General features: G+C 46.1%; 2 protein-coding genes across 2 annotated transcripts in view; one reads left to right on the forward strand and one right to left on the reverse strand.

Moving 5' to 3' along the window:
- The window catches only part of ERCC6L (ERCC excision repair 6 like, spindle assembly checkpoint helicase), a 74074-nt gene extending 66112 nt beyond the window's left edge, over nt 1-7962 (reverse strand). Inside the window, exon 1 of the mRNA XM_029241504.1 lies at nt 7940-7962. The gene's annotated coding sequence lies outside the window, so the exon portion shown is untranslated. The remainder of the gene's footprint in view (nt 1-7939) is intronic.
- The window catches only part of PIN4 (peptidylprolyl cis/trans isomerase, NIMA-interacting 4), a 94406-nt gene extending 76803 nt beyond the window's left edge, over nt 1-17603 (forward strand). The window contains exon 4 of the mRNA XM_029241507.1: nt 17514-17603. Within this exon, the coding sequence (XP_029097340.1) occupies nt 17514-17603 (90 nt within the window). The remainder of the gene's footprint in view (nt 1-17513) is intronic.
- The last annotated feature ends 7159 nt before the right edge of the window (nt 17604-24762 follow it).

The following is a 24762-nucleotide window of genomic DNA, read 5'->3' on the forward strand; positions in this document are numbered from 1 at the left end:
GAGAGGGTATTTTTAGAGATAGGTAAAAATAACCAAATGAAGTCTTCATGGGCAAGGAGATCAAGAGTGGGTTGGGGGCATAAAAAATAGGAAAGTGATTTGGAAACAGAATTTAATTTGTGATTCCCAGATACCTAATTAGGCTTTCCTCCCCTATTTCTAGCTAGGGTTCTAAAGTGGGTGGAGGTTTTGTTGGCGGGTGGAGAAGGGGACTGAGACTGAGGTCTTAATTCCCTCTTTTGTGGGTGAGAGGCGTCTGTTCCAGGGGAAGCAGGAGGGAAGGTGCTTGGAGGAGGTGAGTCATCTCCAGCTCCGCCAGCAGGGGGAGACGGAAACCAAATTTCCTAAGAACGGCAGCTGGCCTGGCCCCAGGGCTGGATAAATTATTTTCTTTTTTAAAATTAACTTTATATATTGTATTTTTGGCTGCACTGGGTCTTCGTTGCTGCACGCGGGCATTCTCTCGCTGTGGCAAGCGGGGTCTACTCTTCGTTGCGGTGCGCGGGCTTCTCACTGCAGTGGCTTCTCTTGCTGTGGAGCATGGGCTCTAGGCACGCAGGTTTCAGTAGTTGTGGCACACGGGCTCAGTAGTTGTGGGACACAGGCTTAGTTGCTCCGCGGCATGTGGGATCTTCCCGGACCAGGGCTTGAACCCATGCCTCCTGCATTGGCAGGTGGATTCTTAACCGCTGTGCCACCAGGGAAGCCCCGGGGCTGGATAAATTCTTATTGGAAACTAGTCAAGTCAGCCTGAGATGCTGTGGAAATGACAGGAACTGAGAGGAAAGAGGGAGCCAGGAGTTAGGATTATCCACAGGGTCTTTGCACTATATTGCAAAGTCTGATGAGTGCTTTCTAAACTGTCTCCTAGGGTTTGGGCTGAAGCAGGCACCAAAGGGGAGGGAATCCTTTGACAAGAAGGACAGTGCTGCTGCAGAAAACATTGCATCCTCCACTCTCTTTGGGCTACCTCATCCACTCCCAACACATCACAATTCTGTCTGTAACCTCATCCTCTCTCCTGAGTTTCAGACCTATATGGCCAGATGGCTACAGGACATGTCTTCCTGGAAGCTCGAACTCAACATGACACTGACTTCATTTCCTACCTTCCCCTACACCTGTTCCCTCAATATTCCCTGTCTCCATGAACAGTACTACCAATCCCCCAATTGTTCAAGTCAGAAACTGGGAGGCCTCTTTCCAATCTACCAATAAGTCCTGTTGCCTCTACCTCCAAAATATATCTCAAATCCAACTGCCACTGCCAATCTCCACTGCCACCATTCTGGTCTATGCCACCATTATCTCTAACCTGGCTCACTGCAATAGCCTCCTGACTTTCTTCCAGCTTTTATATTTGTGCCTGTTGCTCATTGTCTCCGCACCCAGAAACCAGAGTGATCTTGCAAAAACACCAATCTGATCATGTCATGGGCCAGTCTAAACCCTTCAAAGCCACCTCTTTGCCCTCAAAATCAAATCCTGCCTTCTCACCATGGCTTACAAAGCCTCCCTGATCTGGCACCTGACTGCTTCTCCCACCTTATGTCTCACTTCTTCACAGCCCCTACACACAGACACACACACACACAGACACACACACACACACACACACACGCCATGATCGTCTCAAACTGAACCACCTCCACTTACTCAAATCTTGCCTCTAGGCCCTCTCACGTGCTGTTTCCTCTGTCTGGACTTTCCTTTTTGTTTCACTATCCCCTAATCCACTCCTTGGCTCTCAGGTCTCCCTCCTTCCAGAGACCTTCCATGATCCTTCTCAACAGTGGTCCTCTGTGACGCAATGTGACACACCTTGCCTTTATCTTTAGATTTAGTCCATGGAATGTGGCTGCCTGATTACCTCTCTGGCTCCCCATGTTCACGTGAGCTGTGTGAAGGACAGATCTGTCTTTTGCACAGTTACAGCTTCACAGAGCTTAGCAAGTACCTACACGTAGTAGCTGATAAGTAAATATTTGTTGGAGGGATGGATGGATGAATTGTCAATTCACCAATCCTAAAGGAGAGCAATGGGCACCATGTTAGTGAGCTCGAATGAGGCTGTGGGTGGGATTGATATATCCAAAACAATAATAGGGACCAGGAACCAGGGAAGAGGGGAGGTCCAAGCATGCCCATCCCAACCACTCCTCTTGCCAGCATTGCCCTGTTTCCCTCTTGAACTTGCTTCAAGAGGGGCCTGGAAATAGCGTAAAGGAATCTGAGTTACACCCAGGAACAAGATTTTCCTTTTCTATTCCTTTCCCAAATCTCGGGCAGGGACAAAGTCATGCATGCTTGGCTGTGAGATGGATGGGCTCTAGCCAGGTTGGTAGATTCTCTGGATGTCCTGTACCCACTTGTTCCCCAGGTCAAGGGCATTTCTGGGAGCTCCCTGTGAGTTCCTTTTCAGCTTCCTCACCGCCCCCTGAAGCAGCAGAGAAACCCTCCCTACATGGATGGGCGCCTCTCCCAAAAGATGGAATCAAGGCTCCACCCTGGAAGCGCAAGAAGAGATTCCTGGAGGTGTCGGGCGGGGTGGGGGGGGACCTAATCTTAACCTCTGTGATCCTTTTTCTTGCCTCTTTGGCACTAAAAGAGACAGACAGTAAAAACTACAAGCTCTCGTGTGGGCGATGAGGGTTACGTTTTTCTCCAGCCCTTCGAAGGCCTTGGCCCCCTGCCCAGATCTGAGTCAGGAACTGTATGTCCCAAAGAACTGGCTTCCCAGCCATCTGCTGTGAGCTTAAAGAGCCTAGGGGCCCTCATGGGATGCTTTGTTCAAATTAGCCAAGAAGGGCAGGGCTGAGGACAACACAGCAGGAGGGACATTGGCCAGTCTAGGCCTCTGAAGGTGTAGAGGGAAGGGGCAGATACATGACACCAGGGCATGTTGAGGGCATGGCAAATCCCCAAGCAGAGAGCTCCTCTCACAGTCCAGCTGCACTGCTCCTAGAGCCAAGCTTTCCCAGCTCCCCTTCTGAGGGAACTAATGGCTTTGTGAGCACCTACTTTATGCCAGCCATTTCCCCTACAACAAGTAAGAAATGACAGTTCTCCTTGACCAGCCACAGATATCAAAACTCAGGGAGGTTAATTGCATTATGTAAGGTCATGAAGCAAGTACACAGAGACCGGGACCAGGCTATCAACTCTCAGCCCCTTGGTGAATGGTTGCCAAGGCTACTAGAAAGTAAGTCTCCCTATGAGTGAGCAGGTAGGCAGACTGAGGATGATGGCTGAGAGCAGATACATAAATTCACACTCCTTCTGTGCCTGGGATACAGCTTGCTCCATTCAGGAGAAAACTTATCTTTGTCCCTTTGACGCACACCATCTCAAGGTGATAAGAATGGGTCAAGCAATAAGGTCAAGTTTCACATGAGGAAAATTTTAGGGTGGAGACAAGAAAACACTTACCCAAGGTCTCATATCAGAGGATAAGAGAACAATTCAGATGTATAGACCTGTCCAAGAAGCCAGACAGATCCACAGGAGGAAGACTGACAAGGCACCCCTCACTCCTAAAATCTGCACAGACCTGGACGTTCACATAGATTGAAGAACCAGTCCTCAGGCATAGTTGCCACGGGGCAGATTTGTAGACCCATAAAAGTAGGGAGCCTCTAGGGCTGATCTTTAGTGTACCAGGAGTTCTCAACCCTAGATTCATGTTAGAATCACTGGGGATCTTTTAAACAGTGATTATATTTGCAATACATGTATCTGACAAAGGACTAGTATCCAGAATATATACAGAGTTCCTACAAATCAACAATAAAATGATTGGGGACTTCCCTGGTGGCGCAGTGGTTAAGAATCCACCTGCCAATGCAGGGGACATGGGTTCGATCTCTGATCCGGGAAGATCCCACGTGCCACGGAGCAACTAAGCCCATGTGCCACAACTACTGAGCCTGCACTCTAGAACCTGCGAGCCACAACTACTGAGCCCACACATCACAACTACTGAAGCCCACGTGCCCTAGAGCCCGTGTGCCACAACTACTGAGCCTGCATGCTGCAACTACTGAAGCCCTTGCGCCTAGAGCCCGTGCTCCACATCAAGAGAAGCCACCCCAATGAGAAGCTGGCACACTGCAACAAAGAGTAGACCCCGCTCGCCGCAACTAGAGAAAGCCCGCACGTAGGAAAGAAGACCCAACACAGCCAAAAATAAATAAATAAAAATAAATTTTAAAAAAATACCTATGCAGTTTACCATGTGTTAATTACACCTCAATTTAAAAAAATCATGCCCAGGCCCCACCCCTGACTAATTAAATAAAAAATCTCCGGCTTCCCTGGTGGCGCAGTGGTTGAGAGTCCGCCTGCCGATGCAGGGGACACGAGTTCGTGCCCCAGTCCGGGAAGATCCCACATGCCGCAGAGCGGCTGGGCCCGTGAGCTATGGCCGCTGAGCCTGCGCGTCCAGAGCCTGTGCTCCACAACGGGAGAGGCCACAACAGTGAGAGGCCCGCGTACCAAGAAAAAAAAAAAATCTCTAGAGGTGGGGCCTGGGCAAGGGCATTTTAAAAATCTCCCCAGGTGACACTAATGTGCAGCAGTCTGAGAACCACTGATTAATATATTACTGCCACCTTTCCCTAGCAACAAACCCTCTCAGCATCCTGGGTCATGGAGGCTTTTCAAAGATACCCATTGGAAAAAGTCCCTCCCACTATCACCAGCAGAGGTGGGAACTGAAGGTAAGTGAGGGTAGGCACTTACCAATATATCTTGGACAGTGTTTCACATAAAAACATAAAGACACCCTGAGAAAACCATAATTCAAAAAGAGGCATGTATCACAATGTTCACTGCAGCACTATTTACAATAGCCAGGACGTGGAAGCAACCTAAGTGTCCATCAACAGATGAATGGATAAAGAAGATGTGGCACATATATACAATGGAATATTAGCCATAAAAAGAAACGAAACTGAGTTATTTGTAATGAGGTGGATGGACCTAGAGTCTGTCATATGGAGTGAAGTAAGTCAGAAAGAGAAAAACAAATACCGTATGCTAACACATATATATGGAATCTAAAAAAAAAAAAAGGTTCTGATGAACCAAGGGGCAGGACAGGAATAAAGACGCAGACATAGAGAATGGACTTGAGGACACAGGGAGAGGGAAGGGTAAGCTGGGACGAAGTGAGAGAGTAGCATTGACACATATACACTACCAAATGTAAAATAGATAGCTAGTGGAAAGCAGCTGCATCGCATGGGGCGATCAGCTTGGTGCTTTGTGACCACCTAGAGGGGTGGGATAGGGACGGTGGGAGGCAGACACAAGAGGGAGGGGATATGGGGATATATGTATACTTATAGCTGATTCACCTTGTTATACAGCAGAAACTAACACAACATTGTAAAGCAATTATACTCCGATAAAGATGTTAAAAAAAAACCCATAAAGACACTGAATTTTACACTTTAAAATGAGTGAAGTTAATGTTATGTGAATTTCATCGCAATTAAAAAATAGTAAATAAAAACCTCAAGAGCTTCCTTTGTTTTAATGGCTGCGTATATGCCATTGTAAGAGCGCATTTTAACTTATTTGACCAGTCTTGTTGATGGATATTTTTTCCAATCTTTTGCTATCACAAACATTGTGGCAATAAATATCCTGGTACATGCATTTCTGTGAATATGTGTGAGTATATCTGTAGGATAATTTCCTAAAAGTGGAATTGTTGGGTCAGAGTGTATGTGTCTTTCTCATTTTGATAGAACCTGCTAAATTGCCCTCCATAAGGGATGGGCAAACTTACATTCGCATGAACAATATATGAGGGTGCTGTTTCCCCACATCTTTGCTAACAGTGTTTTCCAACCTTCTGATCTTCACCTTTCTGACTACTAAAAAGGCATACCTGATAGTTTTATTTTGCATCTCCCCTGAGAGTAAGTCTTCACTGAGACACGTCAAGGGCATTCAAGTGGAGGGCAAGGGTATTGTTTTGGAGGCAGGGAGGGAGGCATTTATCCCCACCCCCATCTCCCATTTCTGTTCTAGCCTATTGTTAGCTTTGAACAAGTCACCAAGAATTCCCAGAACTCTTAGCTAAATATTAAGGACTCCCACATGTCTTTCTTAGGTCCAAACCTCTCACTTGAGCCCCAGACTCCTATACCAAGGCGTCCCTGAGATCTCACACTGAAAACATCCAAAAGAGAAGTATTGATTCCCAACCCTCAAACCTCATCTGCTCCAGTCTTCCCCATCTCTATGTATGACACCACCATCCACTCACTTGCTCAAGTCCCAAACCCAGAAACTAGAAGCGTTGTCTCTTCTCCGTCCCTCATCTAATCCATCACCAAGCCCAGTGGGCTCTGTCTTCAAAATACATCCTGAAGCTCTCCACCTCTCCCCACCCAACTGCAAGCACCCAAGCCTAAGCCACCTGGCATTTACCAATGGCTTCCTAACCAGCCCCTGTACTCCTATTCCTGTCTCCCAGTCCATTTTTCTTATTAGGAAAATCTAATCCGTTCTTCAAACAGCAACCAATAATCTTTTTTAAAAATATAAACCAGATCACATCACGCCTTCGCTTAAGACCTTTCAGTGAGTTCACAATGCACTGAAAATACCATCCAAACTTCTTACTGTGGCCTGCAAATCCCTAGTGACCTGGCCTGTCCGAATCTCATCTTGTTTGTTCATTTCACCTCAACCACATTGGCTTTCTGGGAACTACCAAGCCCATTTCCACAGAGGGTCTTTACATTTGCTATTCCCTCTGCCAGGAACACCTTCGCCTAAAATCTTAGTATGGCTGGCTCCTTATCATTTAAATCTCAGCCACCTCTCCCTCAAGACCTTCCTGTTTATATCCTTTAGAGCCCTTACTACTATTTAAACTTATCTCCTTTCTGCTTACTTCCATACTGTCTGTTCCTCCTCTAGAACATTAGCTCCATATCTGGATGTCCAATACCCGCAATAGTTCTGGCACATAGTAGGTGCTTAAAAAGTGTTTGGAATGAATGAATAGTTCAACAGTGCTTTCTTGTTTTCAAAGCCTTCTCTTTGTCAGGATCTCAGATTTAGATACAGAGGAGGCGATTGGAGAAGGAAGGGTTGTTTTCCATCTCCCTGGAAGGAACAAAACTGATTTTAAGGACTTTAAGGTCTGCGTCTATCCAAATAATTAGCAAAAGTCTTATCTATTCCCTAACTAAATCTCTCCTTGGAAACACTCAGGGAGCCTCTTTTGAATTATCGCGTGTCATTGCAGGCAATAAAACGTCCTTTCTTTGTCAATATTCTCTGCTTCAAATTTGTCACTAATTCCAGCTGGCCTCGTCCCAGCCCATCTGAATGACCGAAAGGCAGAGTGAATACAATTTAATCTAGTGGCTTGGCCCCCGCGGGATGAGCTGGCAGTGTCTCTGTGGGCCTCATCGCCAAAAGGTGTTCAGGGGCCGTGATTTTTGCACTGAACAAAGGCGGGCCAGCAGGGCTCTCGCTCCTGCGGCGGCGGGGGAATCTGGCAGGCGCTGGCTCCGGGCGGGGGCGAGGCGGCAGGGGGAGCCGCAGAAAGGCGGGGAGAAATAAATGGGAAAGGAGACAATCCCACAGAGAAGAATAATCATTGTTCTCATAACCGGCCCTCGATTTACAGTTGTACAAACTGTTCCAGCCATTATCTTGTTTCTGCCCCACGACAGCCCGCGTGCGGGTTAGTATAACATCCGGTGGTAGCAACGGGGAAACCGAGGCTCCGGGAGGCCGTCTTGGGAGTGCGGCTGTACCCCGGGCCCTGCCGGCCGCCCGGAGCCCGGTGGCGCCGGGGCCGTTGCTATGGCATTTCTGGATTGTCACAAGTGCCCAGGAAGCATATAAATCGACCTGCGTGAGACACAGCCCTGGGCAAAACAACTTCCAATTTACTCGCAATAATTACCACCCCCAGATAATCGCCTGTACCCGGGCGGGCGCGGAGGGCTTGGCTGGGGGAAGGGAGGGAAGAGGCAAGGGAGGGAGGGAGGGAGGCCGGGCAGAGGTGGCCGAGCCGAGGTTGGGGTTTGGGGCGGGGTGGGGGAAACAGAGAGGGAGTCTTCCTGCACTCGGTACTGAAGAGGGTACTGAGGAGGGCTCAGTCCTGTGCCCATTGAAGAAAAACACGCAACCTAACAGTTTCAAGTTAAGTTTGGGGCGGGGGGGAGACCTTACTGAGGACTGTAGCCCGGGAGTCAGCCTCTCACACAGCTCTCAGGTGCCGCTCCTAAAGAGGTAGGGGAGGAGCCAGGATACACAGGATTTTTTTTTTTTTACCTGGGAAATACATAATGTCAAGCATACATCTTGGGAAAAGTTACTGCTAGTCATGAGGATCAGCTATCTCAGTTAATTATTTTAGTGCTTTTTCTACGTATGAGTAGATGCAAGAGTCTGGGGTCATTGAAATTCTTCCTTAGATATGACATCTTAACTATCTAAGGCCAGTCAGTATCCAAAGCAAAGGAATGTTTTCTGTTTTTCTCCATTTGAATTCCCCTCAGGGTGCACCTTGAAGGGATGCATGTGGGGGGAGGCTGCAGTGGCTGACCGCTTGATGGCGGCAACATTTGATGTTTACTGGAATGGCAAGCAATATTCTTTGTCCGCACCTGTTTGGTTCTGGAAGCTCAACATTCTGGATGGATCATATCAAGGCATTTCATTCAATATGTACTGGGCACTTTTGGTGGTGGACACTTTGCCTGGCATTAGGGCTGCAAAGGCCATTCTGTGGTGGAGTATGTCACAGACTCCTGGGAGACACACACACACACACACACCCAGGCACATACACAAGACACACAAACAAGGTACAATTATAAGGGCCATTATTCATTCAACATATATTTATTAAGTACCAGGCATTGTGCTGAGGATACAGCAGTGAACAAAACGGACATAAATCCCTGCCTTCATGAAGTTTACGTTGGCGTGGAGGGAGACCAACAATTTTTTTCTCAAATAATGAAAGTATACTGTTGGTTGGTTTATTTGTCTGGGTTCTCCAGAGAAACAGAACCAATAGGATGTGTATATATACATAAAGAGATTTACTATAAGGAATTGGCTCACGCAATTTTGGAGGCTTGAGAAGTCCAAGACGTGCAGTGGGCAAGCTGGAGCCCCAGGAGAGCCAATGGTATAGATAGTTCCAGTCCAAGTCCAAAGGCCTGAGCCAGGAGAACTGATAGTATAAGTTCCAGTCCAAGTCCAAAGGCAAGAGGGAACTGATACCCCTCACTCAGAGAGAAAGGATTTCTTTCTTCCTCAACCTTTTATCATATTCAGGCTTTCAATGGATTGGGTGAGGCCCATTCACATTGGAGAGGGCAATCTGCTTTTCTCAGGTCTACCGGTTTCAAATGTTAATCTCATACAGAAACACCCTCACAGACACACCCAGAGATAATGTTTAGCCAAATATCTGGGCACCCCATGGCCCAGTCAAGTTGACACATAAAATGAGCCATCACAGTTGGCGATAAGTGCAAACAAGGGAGAAAAATGAAACAGGCAAGTAGGAACAGGAAGCCAGGAAGCATTGGTAGGGCAGGGGTGGAAAATTTTAAACAGGGTGATGGCGAAAGTCTCACTGAGAAGGTATCATTTGAATGAAGACTTGAAAGAAGTGAGGCAGCAAGCTGTGCAGATTTCCAAGAATGTTCCAGGCAGAAGAAACAGTATATACAAAGGCCCTGAAACAAGAGCATGTCTGGTGTATCCGGAGGAGCAGGAGTGAGTCCAGAATAGCCAGAGCAGAGTGTGCAAGGGAGAGAGGGTTAGGAGAGAGGCAGAAACAGAGCACACAGGCCATGTAGGCCAACATAAGGACGGACACTGTAAGTGAAACAAGAGCCAGGGCAGGATTTTGAGTTGAAGACACACGATTTGGCTTGTGTTTTAATGGGCTCCCTCTAGCTTCTGTGTGATAAATAGACTGTGTGTGTTTTGAGGCGGAGGGTGGTGAGGGGCAAGGGTGAAGCAGTTAGGAGCACTGTGGGGGGGGCAAAGGAGCACTTAGGGTACCACTGTAGTAATCCAGGTGAAAGATTATGGGAGCTTAGACCAGGGTGGTGCCTGTGGAGATGGTGAAGTGGTAGATTCTGGATATACTTTGAAGGTAGAGCCAATGGGATTTGCTGATGGATTGGACATGTGGTAGGATAAAAAGAAAGGAGTTGAAGGTGATCAAGGAGGAACATGTCCTGGGACAGGCAGTGCGGTATAATCCAGAGAGAGTTTAAGTTCATAGGGACTTGGGAGTTAAATTGCGCTAGATCCCTGCCCTTCTCGGCTGTGGGACCTTGGGCAGGTTGCTTTCCATCACCGAACCCGGGTTCCTTTACCTGTAGAACCTCACAGGGCTGCTGTGAAGATTGAATGAGGTGAGGTATGTAAAACCCCCAGGGCTACAGCTGGCACAGAGTATGTGCTCCCTGAGCACTTGCCCCTCTGCCCTTCCCTTTCTGGGGAAGCTGAAGAAGCTTCATAGGAGGGCCAACTAACATTGGATGGGACTGTAAGGATGAGTGGGGCTTTGTTAGAAGGAAAAGAGGGGCAAAGGGATTCATCCTTCACAACAGGCAGGGTGAAATGGAGCCAATGGCCAGGCAGGCCTTAGTAGACGTCCTACGGTGGGGAAAGCTGCAGGAGGACAGGGAGCATCTGGGCATAGAAAGAGTGTGAGGAATGTTCATTGCAGCTCTATTTACAATAGCCCGGAGATGGAAACAACCTAAGTGCCCATCATCGGATGAAGGGATAAAGAAGATGTGGCACATATATACAATGGAATATTACTCAGCCATACAAAGAAATGAAATTGAGCTATTTGTAATGAGGTGGATAGACCTAGAGTCTGTCATACAGAGTGAAGTAAGTCAGAAAGAGAAAGACAAATACCGTATGCTAACACATATATATGGAATTTAAGAAAAAAAAATGTCATGAAGAACCTAGGGGTAAGACAGGAATAAAGACACACACCTACTAGAGAACGGAGTTGAGGATATGGGGAGGGGGAAGGGTGAGCTGTGACAAAGCGAGAGAGAGGCATGGACATATATACACTACCAAACGTAAGGTAGATAGCTGGAAGCAGCCGCGTAGCACAGGGAGATCAGCTCAGTGCTTTGTGACCACCTGGAGGGGTGGGATAGGGAGGGTGGGAGGGAGGGAGATGCAAGAGGGAAGAGATATGGGAACATATGTATATGTATAACTGATTCACTTTGTTATAAAGCAGAAACTAACACACCATTGTAAAGCAATTATACCCCAATAAAGATGTTAAAAAAAAAAAAGAAAGAAAGAAAGAGTGTGAGGAAAAGAAAGTCATGTGCGAGGAAATGGGCCCCAACAGGGAGTTGTGAGAGGATGGGAGGCCAACCTTCTTCCTCCCTGGCTCTGCCTTGGGCCAGCCTCGGCCCAGAGGATCTTTGAAACCTTCTGAATTAAGGGATGAAGCTGGTTGGAGCTATGGCACACAAATTCCCACATGGTGAGGGGTAGCGAGCTCTGCGCTGTGGGGAGTCACATGACAAACATCTGGCTTGGCCACTGACCAGGACAGCCCGCCCCTCCCACCCCAGTGGTACACATACTGATTGTGAACATATGGCCCCCAAGGAGGGGGCTTTCCTAAAGAGCCATCTTTGCCTTCTGCCTGAATCACCCTGGCCTTGGGCCTACCACCAGGGCCTCCTTACTCCCTTACTCCTTGCATGAAAACATGAATTCCCCTTACATGGGACCAATAGGCCCATGCCAAGGAACCCCCCTCCAGAACCACAAACACCAACCCTCCACTTCATGGGAGGCTCAGGCAACAGACTGCCTGGGTTTCCATCCAGCCCCATCCCTATTCATTGTGTGAACTTGGGCCAAGGTTCTTGACCTCTCTGAGCCTTATTTTCTAGCTCTAAAAGGAGAGATATAAATGACACCTCCCTCGCAGGCTTGAGGAGAGGCTCAAATGGGATTATATGAGACTATGATCCAGAGGCTCTAACTACTGAAAAGATGTAGATTCTACCTGTAAACCACCCCCCCACCAAATCTACACTCAATACTACTGCTATCAGTAGGTGATTCAGAGTAGAACTTATTACAGAATGTAAAAAGGGAAAGTCCAACCAAGTTCGGATTTTTCCTGTGATGACTGCTTTGATGGAGTCTCTTGAAATATCAGCTATCATATTCTTTCCTCAAACACTTTTGTTGTTGTTCCTGCTATACGAATGCCCTAAGCATTTTTTTAAACATTTTAAAAAATTAATTTATTTTTGGCTGCGTTGGGTCTTCGTTGCTGTGTGCGGGCTTTCTCTAGTTGCGAGGAGCGGGGGGCTACCCTCTTCATTGCGGTGCGTGGGCTTCTCATTGTGGTGGCTTCTCTTGTTGCAGAGCACGGGATCTAGGCACATGGGCTTCAGTAGTTGTGGCTTGCAGGCTCTAGAGCGCAGGCTCAGTAGTTGTGGCACACGGGCTTAGTTGCTCTGCGGCATGTGGGATCTTCCTGGACCAGGGTTCGAACCCATGTCCCTTGCATTGGCAGGCAGATTCTTAACCACTGCACCACCAGGGAAGTCCTGCCCTAAGCATTTTTATTGAGCAATTGGGCCCTGGAGAATTTGGATTTGGAAACTGTAATGGGTCAGATACATTCTTGTTGGCCAGGATCAGCTAACATTCAATAGAGTTTACTACATGCCAGGGAATGTTCTAGTTCAGTTTTTTAAAAATAAATAAATTTATTTATTTACTTATGGCTGTGTTGGGTCTTCGTTACTGCGCATGGGCTTTCTCTAGCTGTGGTGAGTGGGCGCTACTCTTCGTTGTGGTGAGCAGGCTTCTCATTGCGGTGGCTTCTCTTGTTGTGGAGCACAGGCTCTAGGCACATGGGCTTCAGTAGTTGTGGTGCACAGGCTCAGTAGTTGTGGCTCATGGGCTTAGTTGTTCCACGGCATGTGGGATCTTCCTGGGCCAGGGCTTGAACCCATGTCCCCTGCATTGGCAGGCAGATTCTTAACCACTGTGCCACCAGGGAAGTCCCTGTTCTAGTTCATTTTATCCTCACAACAAACGCTATGAGGTTGGTACAATTATTATCCCCTTTTACAGATGGGAAAGCTGAGAATCGCGTTAGAAGGTAAACTGACTTGCCCAACGTCACACAGCTAGTGAGTGTTGGTGGAGGTTTTGAACGCAGGCAGTCTTGCCATAAAGGCCATATGCTTAACAACAAGGTCCTACTGTATAGCACAGGGAATTATATTCAGTATCCTGTAATAAACCATAATGGAAAAGAATATGAAAAAATATGTATATATGTATAACTGAATCACTTTGCTGTATACCAGAAACTAACACAACGCTGTAAATCAACTATACTTGAATTAAAGATTTAAAAAATAATAAAAATAAAATTTTAAAAAGAGAGACTGGGACTTCCCTGGTGGCACAGTGGTTAAGAATCCGTCTGCCAGTGCAGGTGACACGGGTTCAAGCTCTGGTCCAGGAAGATCCCACATGCCGTGGAGCAACTAAGCCCGTGTGCCACAACTACTGAGCCTGTGCTCTAGAGCCTGCAAGCCACAACTACTGAGCCCACGTGCCACAACTACTGAAGCCTGCGCAGCTAGAGCCCGTGCTCCGCAATAAGAGAAGCCACCGCAACGAGAAGCCCGCACACCGCAACGAATAGTAGCCCCCGCTCGCCACAACTAGAAAAAGACTGCACGCAGCAACGAAGACCCAACGCAGCCAAAAATAAATTAATTAATTAATTTAAAAAACAAAAAAGAGAGAGACTGAGCAATTTTTTTAAAAAAAGGCCGTATGCTAAACCACTATGCTATACTGTCTCTTCAAACAGTTGGATCAAACCCTTGTCACACAGGTGAGAGCCTTGTATCCCAAGGGGGACTGGGATGGGTTGAGGGAGTGGGATTGGCTCTCAGTAGCCCTCCCCATGGCTGAAGACCCAGCCCCCCCCCACCCTCATCCTTGCTACAAAATACATGAGTGCTCAAATTGGCAATGGGGCTGCCCAGTGTCCCTCTTTGTGGAGGCATCTATAATTGAGAGAGAGGTTTGAACTAAATACCTTCCAAAGGTCCTTTCAGTTCAAGAAGTTGAAGTCTCTAATCTACCTCTGGTCTGCCCGCTGTCTCCTCCCAGAGGAGCAAGCCAACTCTTCGCTGTTCCCTGCAGGCCCTTTACCCTTGGTTCTCCTACAGACGGGTGGGGTAGATCTGCCCTTGCCTTGCTCACTGTGTGCACCTGGAAGACCTCATCTCTCCATGGCTGATGCCTTCTTTTTCCTGATGCCTGATCCACACCTCTTCTCTGGGCTGTAGAACCATCTCTCCAGCTGCCTCTTGGACCACTTGGTGCTCTCCCTGCAGTGTGAACTGCATGGGTGTCTTCTTCCCTGAAACCTCTTCCTCCTCTCGTGCTCCTCTTCTTGAGGAATGGCTCCTCCATTTATCCATTTGCTTAAGCCAGAGCCCCAGGAGGCATCCTCAAAGTTTTCTTGCCCTCACTCCCCACATGCCATCAGGCACCAGGGCCTGTCAATGTTACCTCCTACGTATCTCATGAATCCACTGCCTTCTCTCCATCCCCACCACCACTTCCCCAGTCCAAGCCACCACCATTTGAGAGAGGAAGTAGAAAGCAAAGCCTTCCCCTGCCCTCTCTGCCTCTATTACCTCCCTTCCAGTCCATCTTCCACCCCGAAGCCAGGGTGAGCTTTTGAAAACAAAATCTGAGTGTCTCTTCTCTGCCCAAAACTCTTCTATGACTTTCTCTTAAGATTAAGTCCAGGACTTCCCTGGTGGCGCAGTGGTTAAGAATCGCCTGCCAATGCAGGGGACACGGATTTGAGTCCTGGTCCGGGAAGATCCCACATGCCACGGAGCAATTAAGCCCGTGTGCCACAAGTACAGAGCCTGCAAGCCACAACTTCTAAGCCCACGTGTCACAATTACTGAAACCCACGCACCTAGAAGCCATACTCTGCAACAAAAGAAGCCACCACAATGAGAAGCCACTGCACCTCAAGAAGAGTAGCCCCCGCTCGCTGCAACTAGAGAAAGCCCGCGCACAGCAATGAAGACCTGATGCAGCCTAAAATAATAAAATAATAAATAAATAAATAAATAAATAAATTAAAAGATTAAGTCCAAATTCCTATACACGTGTGATGAGGCACTGTGCTATTAGGCAAGCCATTTTCCAGGACAGGTTCTGGAGTCTATATACATGTTTTCTTTTTTTTTCTTTTTTATAAATTTATTTATTTATTTTTGGCTGCATTGGGTCCTCATTACTGCGCACTGGCTTTCTCTGGTTGCAGAGAGCGGGGGCTACTCTTCATTGTGGTGCGCGGGCTTCTCATGGCGGTGGCTTCTCTTGTTGCGGAGCACGCGCTCTAGGCGCGCAGGCTTCAGTAGTTGTGGCATGCAGGCTCTAGAGCGCAGGCTCAGTAGTTGTGGCACACGGGCTTAGTTGCTCTGCGGCATGTGGGATCTTCCCGGACCAGGGCTCGAACCCATGTCCCCTGCATTGGCAGGCGGATTCTTAACCACTGTGCCACCAGGGAAGCCCCTATATACATGTTTTTAATTGAAGTACAGTTGATTTACAATGTTGTGTTAGTTTCAGGTAGACAGTACAGTGATATATATATTTGTATATATATATATGCATATATATATGTATATACACATATAATTATATATTCTTTTTCAGATTCTTTTCCCTTATAGGTTATTATAAAATATCGGGTATAGTTCTCTGTGCTATACAGATCCTTGCTGTTTATCTATTTTATATATAGTAGTGTGTATATGTTAATCCCAAATTCATAATTTATGCCTTCTGGAGTCGATATTAAACCTCTATCCTGATGTCAGACCAGCCACCTAATAGCGAATGTGACTTTCAGTACACTTCTTAAACTCTCTGACCTGCAGTTTTCTCATTTGTAAAGTAGGACAATAGCAGCATCTACCCGGTAGGCTTGTTGTGAGACTGACAGAAGGTAGTGTGTGGAACGCACTGAGCTCCGTGCCCTGAGAAGATGTGCTTTAATCATTCACTGCAAGTGAGATCTTATGATTATAAACTTAGCAGTATCAGTCATATAAACTATTATTGATTGAATCAACTAATGATTAATAATTACAATTAATAACATCGTGGATCTTCTTATATTGTATTAGACATTATTATTATGAGGTTATTATTATATGACTTTGGATTTTATGATTCTCTCTCCAGGCTCACCTCTCACAATCCCCCCCCACCACATCTTTTCCCTTCTTTTCATTGCCACAAACTCTCACCACACCCTGCCCCCCAGCTTTTTCACTCTCTCCCTGGAAAGTTATTCTTTAAAAAAAAATTATATTGAAGTATAGTTGATTTACAATATTGTATAAGTTTCAGGTGTACAGCACAGCGATTCAGTTATATATATAAATATATATATATATATTCTTTTTCAGAATCTTCTCCATTATACGTTACTACATAATATCGAGTTTAGTTCCCTGTGGTATACAGTAGGTCCCTGTTGCTTATCTAACCCTGGAAAGTTCTTTTCTTCCCATCCTCTGGTTCCTCAAGCCCCTTTTTCTATTGCTAAGTCCCTTCCGTTATCAGCTCAGGCATCGATTCCCCTGGGAAGCCTTCCTAGACCCTCCCCCAGACCACTGTAGGTGGCTTTTCTATGGGTCCCCAGAGCACCCTGTGTTTCCCTTCTCAAAGCGTCCATCACACCGTATTTATAAACATTTACTTGTCAGGCTCCTGGAATTAGGCCGTCAGTTTGGGGAGGAGTTCTGTGTCTCATTCACCACTATATTCCAATCTCTTAGCACTGTTGTGCACATAGTAGTTGTCCAGTAAATGTTTGCTGAGTGAACAAAAGACTGGCCTGGCAGCAACCCTCCCGCACACCACTCCTACCCACCTCCCAAGGCCCTGAGTCAAACCTCTTCAAAGCCAACAGCTGTTAACTGAGCACAGAATCAGACTGAACCCAAGTGGGTGGGTTGACCACCTGGTCAGGCAAGAACTTTCTGTCTCTGCCCTAGAGGTATTTCTGTCCTTGGGTTCATAAACCTCTCACTCCCTGAGGGCTTAGTAAAGGTGTGGACGTTAGTGGTAGGGAGTGCTTAGGGCAAGTTGACTCACCTCCCTGAACTTTATTTTTGTCATCTGTAAAATGATGAATAAGGCCCACTTGGCAGGGTCATCATGGAGATTCACTGAGGTAACACACAGAGGTGCTTTGTAAACTGCAAAGGACTGCATGTAGCACTTGATGACAATCAAACACAGAAAATGGGTCACTCTTTGGCTCAACTCTTTTCAAGACCTCATGTAGACAAGGGCCCTCCTGCTTATACAGCATTATCTCCAGCAATCAGGTTACAATTGATTGACATTATTGCTTTCTTTATATTTGGCAGATTCCCAGCCTGTGGCAACATGCTGGTCACCATAGAGACCTGAGAAGCACCCTTGTCTCATTGGTACCACATTTACAAACCAACCCTTAAAGTGGATTATTTTGCAGATGGCTGATCTCATCTATTTATTGTTGATTGTATTAGTTCCAATTTGAGAAGGTGACATTTTCTGACCTTGTCCCCTTAAGCACAAGCAAAAACAGTGGCTTTTTTTTTTGAAAATGAAAAAGTACAAGGTGTGCAGTAAGGATATAAGACAGATGGAGGGAAGGATTTGTAGGGGAACTGCAGGATATACCTCTCATTCATTCATTCATTCAGCACCCACAATGTGCCAGTTACTGGGCTAGATACTGGGGATACAGCAGTGAGCAAGAGTAGCCTTTAGGATCTCACAGTCTCCTGGAAAAGACAGACAATTAAATAGACAATTATAATACAGTGTGGTAAATTCCATGATGAGAGGAACAGGGAAATGGTGGGCCGTGGGCCCCTACTCTTCCCAGAGGTTTCCCAGAGGAAGCAACATCTCAGCTGAGACTGGAAGGATGGGTGAGAGTCCGCCAGAAAAAACAGATAGGGGAGGGGAGTGCAGGAGAATGGAATGAAAAAAAAATGTTCCTGGAAGAAAAAAGTGTCCAAATAATATGAAGAGAGACAAGAACGGGGTAAATTTGAGGGCCAAAAAGAAAATCATTGACTATAGGAATAGAAGCACTGTGGGGGCGGGAGGGAGAGGAAAAGGATGCTACTTGGGACATGCTGAGGAGATGTCCAAGAGGAGACTCCGGGTGGCAGGTGACTATGTGGGTCTGACTCCAACAAAGAAGTTGTGGGGAATAGAAACCTGGGAATCGGGAGGTAGCGTGTTTTCCCCTATTGAGAAAATAGCTTAGGACCACATTGGGGAGGGCTTACAAGGGTAGCCCAGGCATTTGGACCTGATTCTACAGGCAGTGTGTTTGAACAAAAAGCTTTGAAGAGGAAGTGACACAATTTAGAAAATCTACAAACAATAAATGCTGGAGAGGGTGTGGAGAAAAGGGAACCCTCTCGCACTGCTGGTGGAAATGTAAATTGATACAGCCACTATGGAGAACAGTATGGAGGTTCCTTAATAAACTAAAAATAGAATTACCATATGACCCAGCAATCCCACTATTGGGCATATACCCTGAGAAAACCATAATTCAAAACGTCACATGTGGACTTCCCTGGTGGCACAGTGGTTAAGAATCCGCCTGCCAATGCAGGGGACACGGGTTTGAGCCCTGGTCTGGGAAGATCCCACATGCCACGGAGCAACTAAGCCCGTGCGCCACAACTACTGAGCCTGCGCTCTAGAGCCCGCAAGCCACAACTACTGAAGCCCGCACACCTAGAGCCTGTGCTCCGCAACAAGAGAAGCCACGCAATGAGAAGCCCGCACACCACAACGAAGAGTAGCCCCTGCTCGCCACAACTAGAGAAAGCCCATGCGCAGCAACAAAGACCCAATGCAGCCAAAAATAAATTAAAAAAAAAAGTCACATGTACCCCAATGTTCATTGCAGCACTATTTACAATAGCCAGGACATGGAAGCAACCTAAATGTCCATCAACTGATGAATGGATAAAGAAGATGTGGTACATATATACAATGGAATATTACTCAGCCATAAAAAGGAAGGAAATTGGGTCATTTGTAGAGATGTGGATGGATGGACTTAGAGTCTGTCATACAGAATGAAGTCAGAAAGAGAGGAATATCTCATATTAACGCATATATGTGGAATCTAGAAAAATGGTACAGATGAATATATTTGCAGGGCAGGAATAGAGATGCAGACGTAGAAAACAGACATGTGGACACAGGGGGTGAAGGGGAGGGTGGGATGAATTGGGAGATCAGGTTTGACAGAAGTATACACTACCATGTGTAAAATCGGTAGCTAGTGGGAACCTGCTGAATAGCACAGGGATCTCAGCTCGGTGCTCTGTGGTGACCTAGATGGGTGGGATGGGGGCGGTGTAGGGAGGTCCAAGAGGGAGGGGATATATGTATACATATAGCTGATTCAGTTCGTTGTACAGCAGAAACTAACACAACATTTTATTTTATTTATTTATTTATTTATTTTTGCGGTACCTGGGCCTCTCACTGTTGTGGCCTCTCCCGTTGCGGAGCACAGGCTCTGGATGCTCAGGCTCAGCGGCCATGGCTCATGGGCCCAGCCGCTCCGCGGCGTGTGGGATCTTCCCGGACTGGGGCATGAACCTGCATCCCCTGCATCGGCAGGCGGACTCTCAACCGCTACGCCACCAGGGAAGCCCAAACACAACATTTTAAATCAATTATACTCCAATAAAAAAATATCAATTAGAAAAAATTCTAAATGTTAATATATAAACTGACAAGTAACATATTCAATAGAGGTAATAAATAAATACTAAAAACTCATCACTTCCTAATTATTTTACTACATTTTACTATTATCTATAATCTTGAGGTTATTTGCGCCTGCTGTATCCTCATGGTGGGAATGCTATATAATGGTGTGCTACTGCTAACTTCTTCCCAGCTGCCTGTTCATGGTGGTAGTTTGAAATCAGCTATGGAAATTGGTAAACACTACAAATCAGGACTTGATTACTGTTTTGTTGATTGTCTAGAGTTAAGGAACTAATGGAGAAAAATGTTAAAATGCTGATAAAACTTAGAAACGTGCTGTGTCTTGTAGCCATTACACTCTAAATTGTACAAAAATATACGGAAACATTCTCTCAGTATTTGAAAAGTATTATTTGATTCAGCAAATAAGTTGTTCATGTCATTGACAAATGAGTGAAGTTCTAACATATGTCTTGGTTGTTTCACTTTTGTCTTATTTGTTAATGCAAACAAAAATATCAACACTTGTCAGAACTACATTTCTTTGTCAATTGCAACCATGATGATAGGTTGATATGGATACAAGAGTTTGGCAAAAATCAATGAAAACATTCTGTGAGAATCAACTGGCTATATGGAATTCACAGTAAAGAGTCTTGCCTACTTTCTTACTTGCAAATTGTGTTATACATCCTTTTATTTATTTATTTATTATTTATTTATTTTTGGCTGCGTTGGGTCTTCGTTGCTGCGCGCAGCATTTCTCTAGTTGTGGTGAGCAGGGGCTACTCTTCATTGAGGTGCGCAGGCTTCTCATTGCGGTGGCTTCTCTTGTTGCTGAGCATGGGCTCTAGGCATGCAGGCTTCAGTAGTTGTGGCATGCAGGCTTAGTAGTTGTGGCTTGCGGGCTCTAGAGCACAGGCTCGGTAGTTGTGGCGCACGGGCTTAGTTGCTCTGCGGCATGTGGGATCTTCCCGGACCAGGGCTCGAACCCGTGTCCCCTGCATTGGCAGGCGGATTTTTAACCACTGCACCACCAGGGAAGCCCTATACATCCTTTATATCAGTAAAATGTACAATAAACCTATGTAGATACGCACACACACACACACACACACATTTTTTCCAGAGAGCTAGATGTTTAAGATTTACCAGCACACCACTAATTATACATGTTCACCATTGCTAGAAAAGCTAAGAAAAACACATGAGCATATCCCTACGAAAGTCCCTGGAATAAGCTGAAAAGCTGTTGGCTCTTGAGAAGTTTCTTCTTTCTGTTGTTGTTATTATTATTAATAAGGGCTATTTGTTGTCTCTTGGGAATATTCTTTATTATTGTTATTTATTGTCCAAACAGTACCACATCCTCAGAAATCAAAATGGTAGAGAAAAAAAATTGGCCCACAAACTCCTGCCTGAGCAAATCAAACCGCTTCATTTTTCATTCTCTCTTTGGCCTTTAGGATTGATCTTTGGGTTTGGGGAATTTTCCAGGCCCAACAACCTGGGGCAGATGAGCGGATTTCCCTGATTTAGGATGGATAAGTCCTCCCCGAAAAGACAGCATCTCTCTTGGGTGTCCAGTTACCCAAGGTAACGTGGAAATTAACTCCTTGAGTGGAGCCCCTGAGAGCCAGCACTTGACATTTCTTGGCACCAGGAACTCAAGGTCACGATGTCTTCAACTGACTTTCGAAGGGTTCGAAAAATAGGTGTGTGTGTATGTGTGTGTACATGTCTACACAGAGAAATAAAGCAAATGTGACAAAACGTTAACTATTATTGAATCTAGCTAGTGTCTATACAGGTGATCACTGTACTACTCTTTTGGCTTTTCCTATATATTTGAAAGTTCATAATATAAACTAGCTGTATAGAGTCCATGCAAGGTGCTAAGACAGGAGGGTACCTCTCTTGTTCAAGAAACAGCAGGAGAAACAAAACACTAAACAAAACAAACAAAAATGAAACAAACAAAAAATAAACAGCAGGAGGCCAGAGTGGCTGGCACAGATTGATCCAGGGGGAGAGTAGTAGAAGTCAGAGGCCAGATTGTAGGGGGCCTCATGGGGCCTTGTGATGACGGTGGATTTTAGTCTGAGTGAGATCGGAGCCACTGGGGCCTCTGAGCAGAGGAGTGACCTAACTTACACACTTTAAACAGGGTTCCTCTGGCTGTTGGGTTGAGACTGTAGGGAGGTAAGGATGGAAGCCAGGAAGCCAGCCAGGGGTTAATGCTATAATCTATAATGTAGGCCAGAGTTGTTGGTGGCTCAGACCAGGGTAGTAGCAATGCAGGTGATGAGAAGTGGTCTGATATTGTTTGGGGGCCGGGGGAGGGCAGACACCTTACCATTTTTTTGTCCCTTTGTAAGTTTATTGTGAAAAATGTCAAACATATACAGAGGGGACACAGAGGGGACTGCCCTGGTGGCGCAGTGGTTAAGAATCTGCCTGCCAATGCAGGGGACGCGGGTTTGAGCCCTGGTCCGGGAAGATCCCACATGCTGCGGAGCAACTAAACGCGTGTGCCACAACTACTGAGCCTGTGAGCCACAACTACTGAAGTCTGCACGCCTAGAGCCCGTGCTCTGCTACAAGAGAAGCCACTGCAATGAGAAGCCCGTGCACCACAACAAAGAGTAGCCCCCACTCACTGCAACTAGAGAAAGCCCGCACGCAGCACCAAAGACCCAACACAGCCAAAGATAAATCCCTGGTCCGGGAAGATCCCACATGCTGTGGAGCAACTAAGCCCATGCCCCACAACTACTGAGGCCACGTGCTGCAACTACTGAAGCCCGTGCTCCGCAACAAGAGAAGCCACCACAATGAGAAGCCCGTGCTCCGCAATGAAGAGTAGCCCCTGCTTGCCGCAACCAGAGAAACCCCATGCACAGCAATGAAGATCCAATGCAGTCAAAAAAAAAAAAAAAAGAAAAAAAGAAACATATACAGAAGTGTTGTGACTGGTGTAATGAACCCCATGTACTCATCACCCAGCTTCAACATTATCAGTACATGGTCAATCCTGTTTCATTGATATTCCTCACCCACTAGGTTATTTTAAAGCAAATTCCAGATTGCTTGTCATTTCTTCTGCAAACCCTTCATTATGTGTCACAGAAAGATAAGGACTCTTTATGATTATCATGTAAAAAATGACCAGTAATTCCTAAATATCACCCAATGTGGACTCTGGATATATTTTGAAGGTAGAACCAACAGAATTTTCTAATAAAATTATGTGTGGAACATAAGAAAAGGAGTAGAATCAAGGACAAGTCCAAAGTGTTTGACTTGAGTAGCTGGTAAGACAGCATTTGCTGTGAAATGAGATGGCAAAGACTTTGTATAGAGCTGATTGGCATGAGTCAGGGGGCAGAGGGGTGGTTATGGCCCTTCTTTAACATCTAGTTTAGAAACAACACAGGATTTGGATCTCAAAGAATCAAGAGGGCTCTTGTAGAACTATAAGGTTCTACACAAGTCCTAGCTGTTTGTATTCTCGTTCTCATTCAAATCTGTGCTGTGCTGCCCTGAGTGGAGCATGAGGCCCAGTCTGCTAAAGGAACAAGGGAAGTAAACCAAACCCAATAAAGTTCTGCTTGCTTCAGTCAGTTTTATCTTGGGACCATTTGTCTGCCTTTCTGCTGAGATGATCTCTAAGATTCCCTCTAGCTCTAAGATTTTATGAATCATATTGGAAGCCTTCTTAAGCCTACAAAGACTCAAGCCATATATTTGGAAACTGTAGCTCATTCTAATGATACAGGCTGCTTTCGCTAAGTCCACCGATACAACTTGGTATGAGGATGGAAATCTTCCCCCACATTGGGACTAGTTCCTTAAAAAAAAAAATCCCCATGCTAGCTTAAGAAATAACCAAAATAAACTTAAAATGTTTAAAAAATTCTGGTGATGTGAAGAGAATGCAGCCAAATACACCAATTCCGCATTTGGAAAAGATGGCTGGCCAATCAGCATCTAGGAAACCACTGCACTTGTGGAAAGAACCAACTTGGAGGCCTTTCATCCCCCATATTTGCTTTGGTTCCTTAGCTAAAATTCAAATCATTTACATCATCTGCTAAGACTCAGGACAAACCTAGAAAGTGCAAAAGAATCCACCAGCATTCAGTGACCCCTGCCCTCTAGCCTTTCAGTCTTCCCTGTTTCTCAAGGGGCACCATAAAGATTACTTCTGATCCGGCCCCTCATCGTAACTACCTTTCTGGATAAGCTCCACTCCTGGCAAGAGAATTAGGCTGAAATAACGTGTCTGGCACTTCCGCACCCCTCTCCCACTGGATTTGGCTGGACCCAGTTCTGCAGAAATTCCCTTTCTCCTGCTTAAGCAGCAGTCCTGTGGCCCCAGCCAATTGTGCTTTAGTCTGCAATATGGAAGGCAGAGATGCCCTGTGGGGTCAAACCTGGGCTTGGGAGACACCTGGGCATGCATCCTACTTTTGCTGACTAGTTTGTATGTTGCTCAGTTCTTTGGCAAGACCAGTATTCCACTGCTTGACTCCAAGCCCAGGACGCAGCCAGGAGTGGAGATGCTGTCCCAAGCCACAGCTCAACAGGCTTCCTCATCCACTGGACCACAGGCCTGGGCACCAGAGATGACCATTAGACATGCCCAGTTAAATATGCAATGATTTCACAGGTTCATCATGCCTCCGATGGAGGAAGACGTCCAAAACAACTGTTTTTCACTCCAAATCCTGCCATGAGGGGCAAGGGAGATTAAGTGGTCTGCAATAAGATGTTAAATGAAGGTGATGGTGAGATCTTAGAGGGCAGTGGTTCTTAACACAGGGCAATTTTGCTCCCATGGGGGATCTGGCTATGGCTCAAGTCAGTTTCTGGTTA

This window comes from Monodon monoceros, unplaced genomic scaffold (genome assembly GCF_005190385.1).
Source record: "Monodon monoceros isolate NGI ecotype Baffin Bay Population unplaced genomic scaffold, NGI_Narwhal_1 Super_Scaffold_22, whole genome shotgun sequence".
Taxonomy (NCBI): domain Eukaryota; kingdom Metazoa; phylum Chordata; class Mammalia; order Artiodactyla; family Monodontidae; genus Monodon; species Monodon monoceros.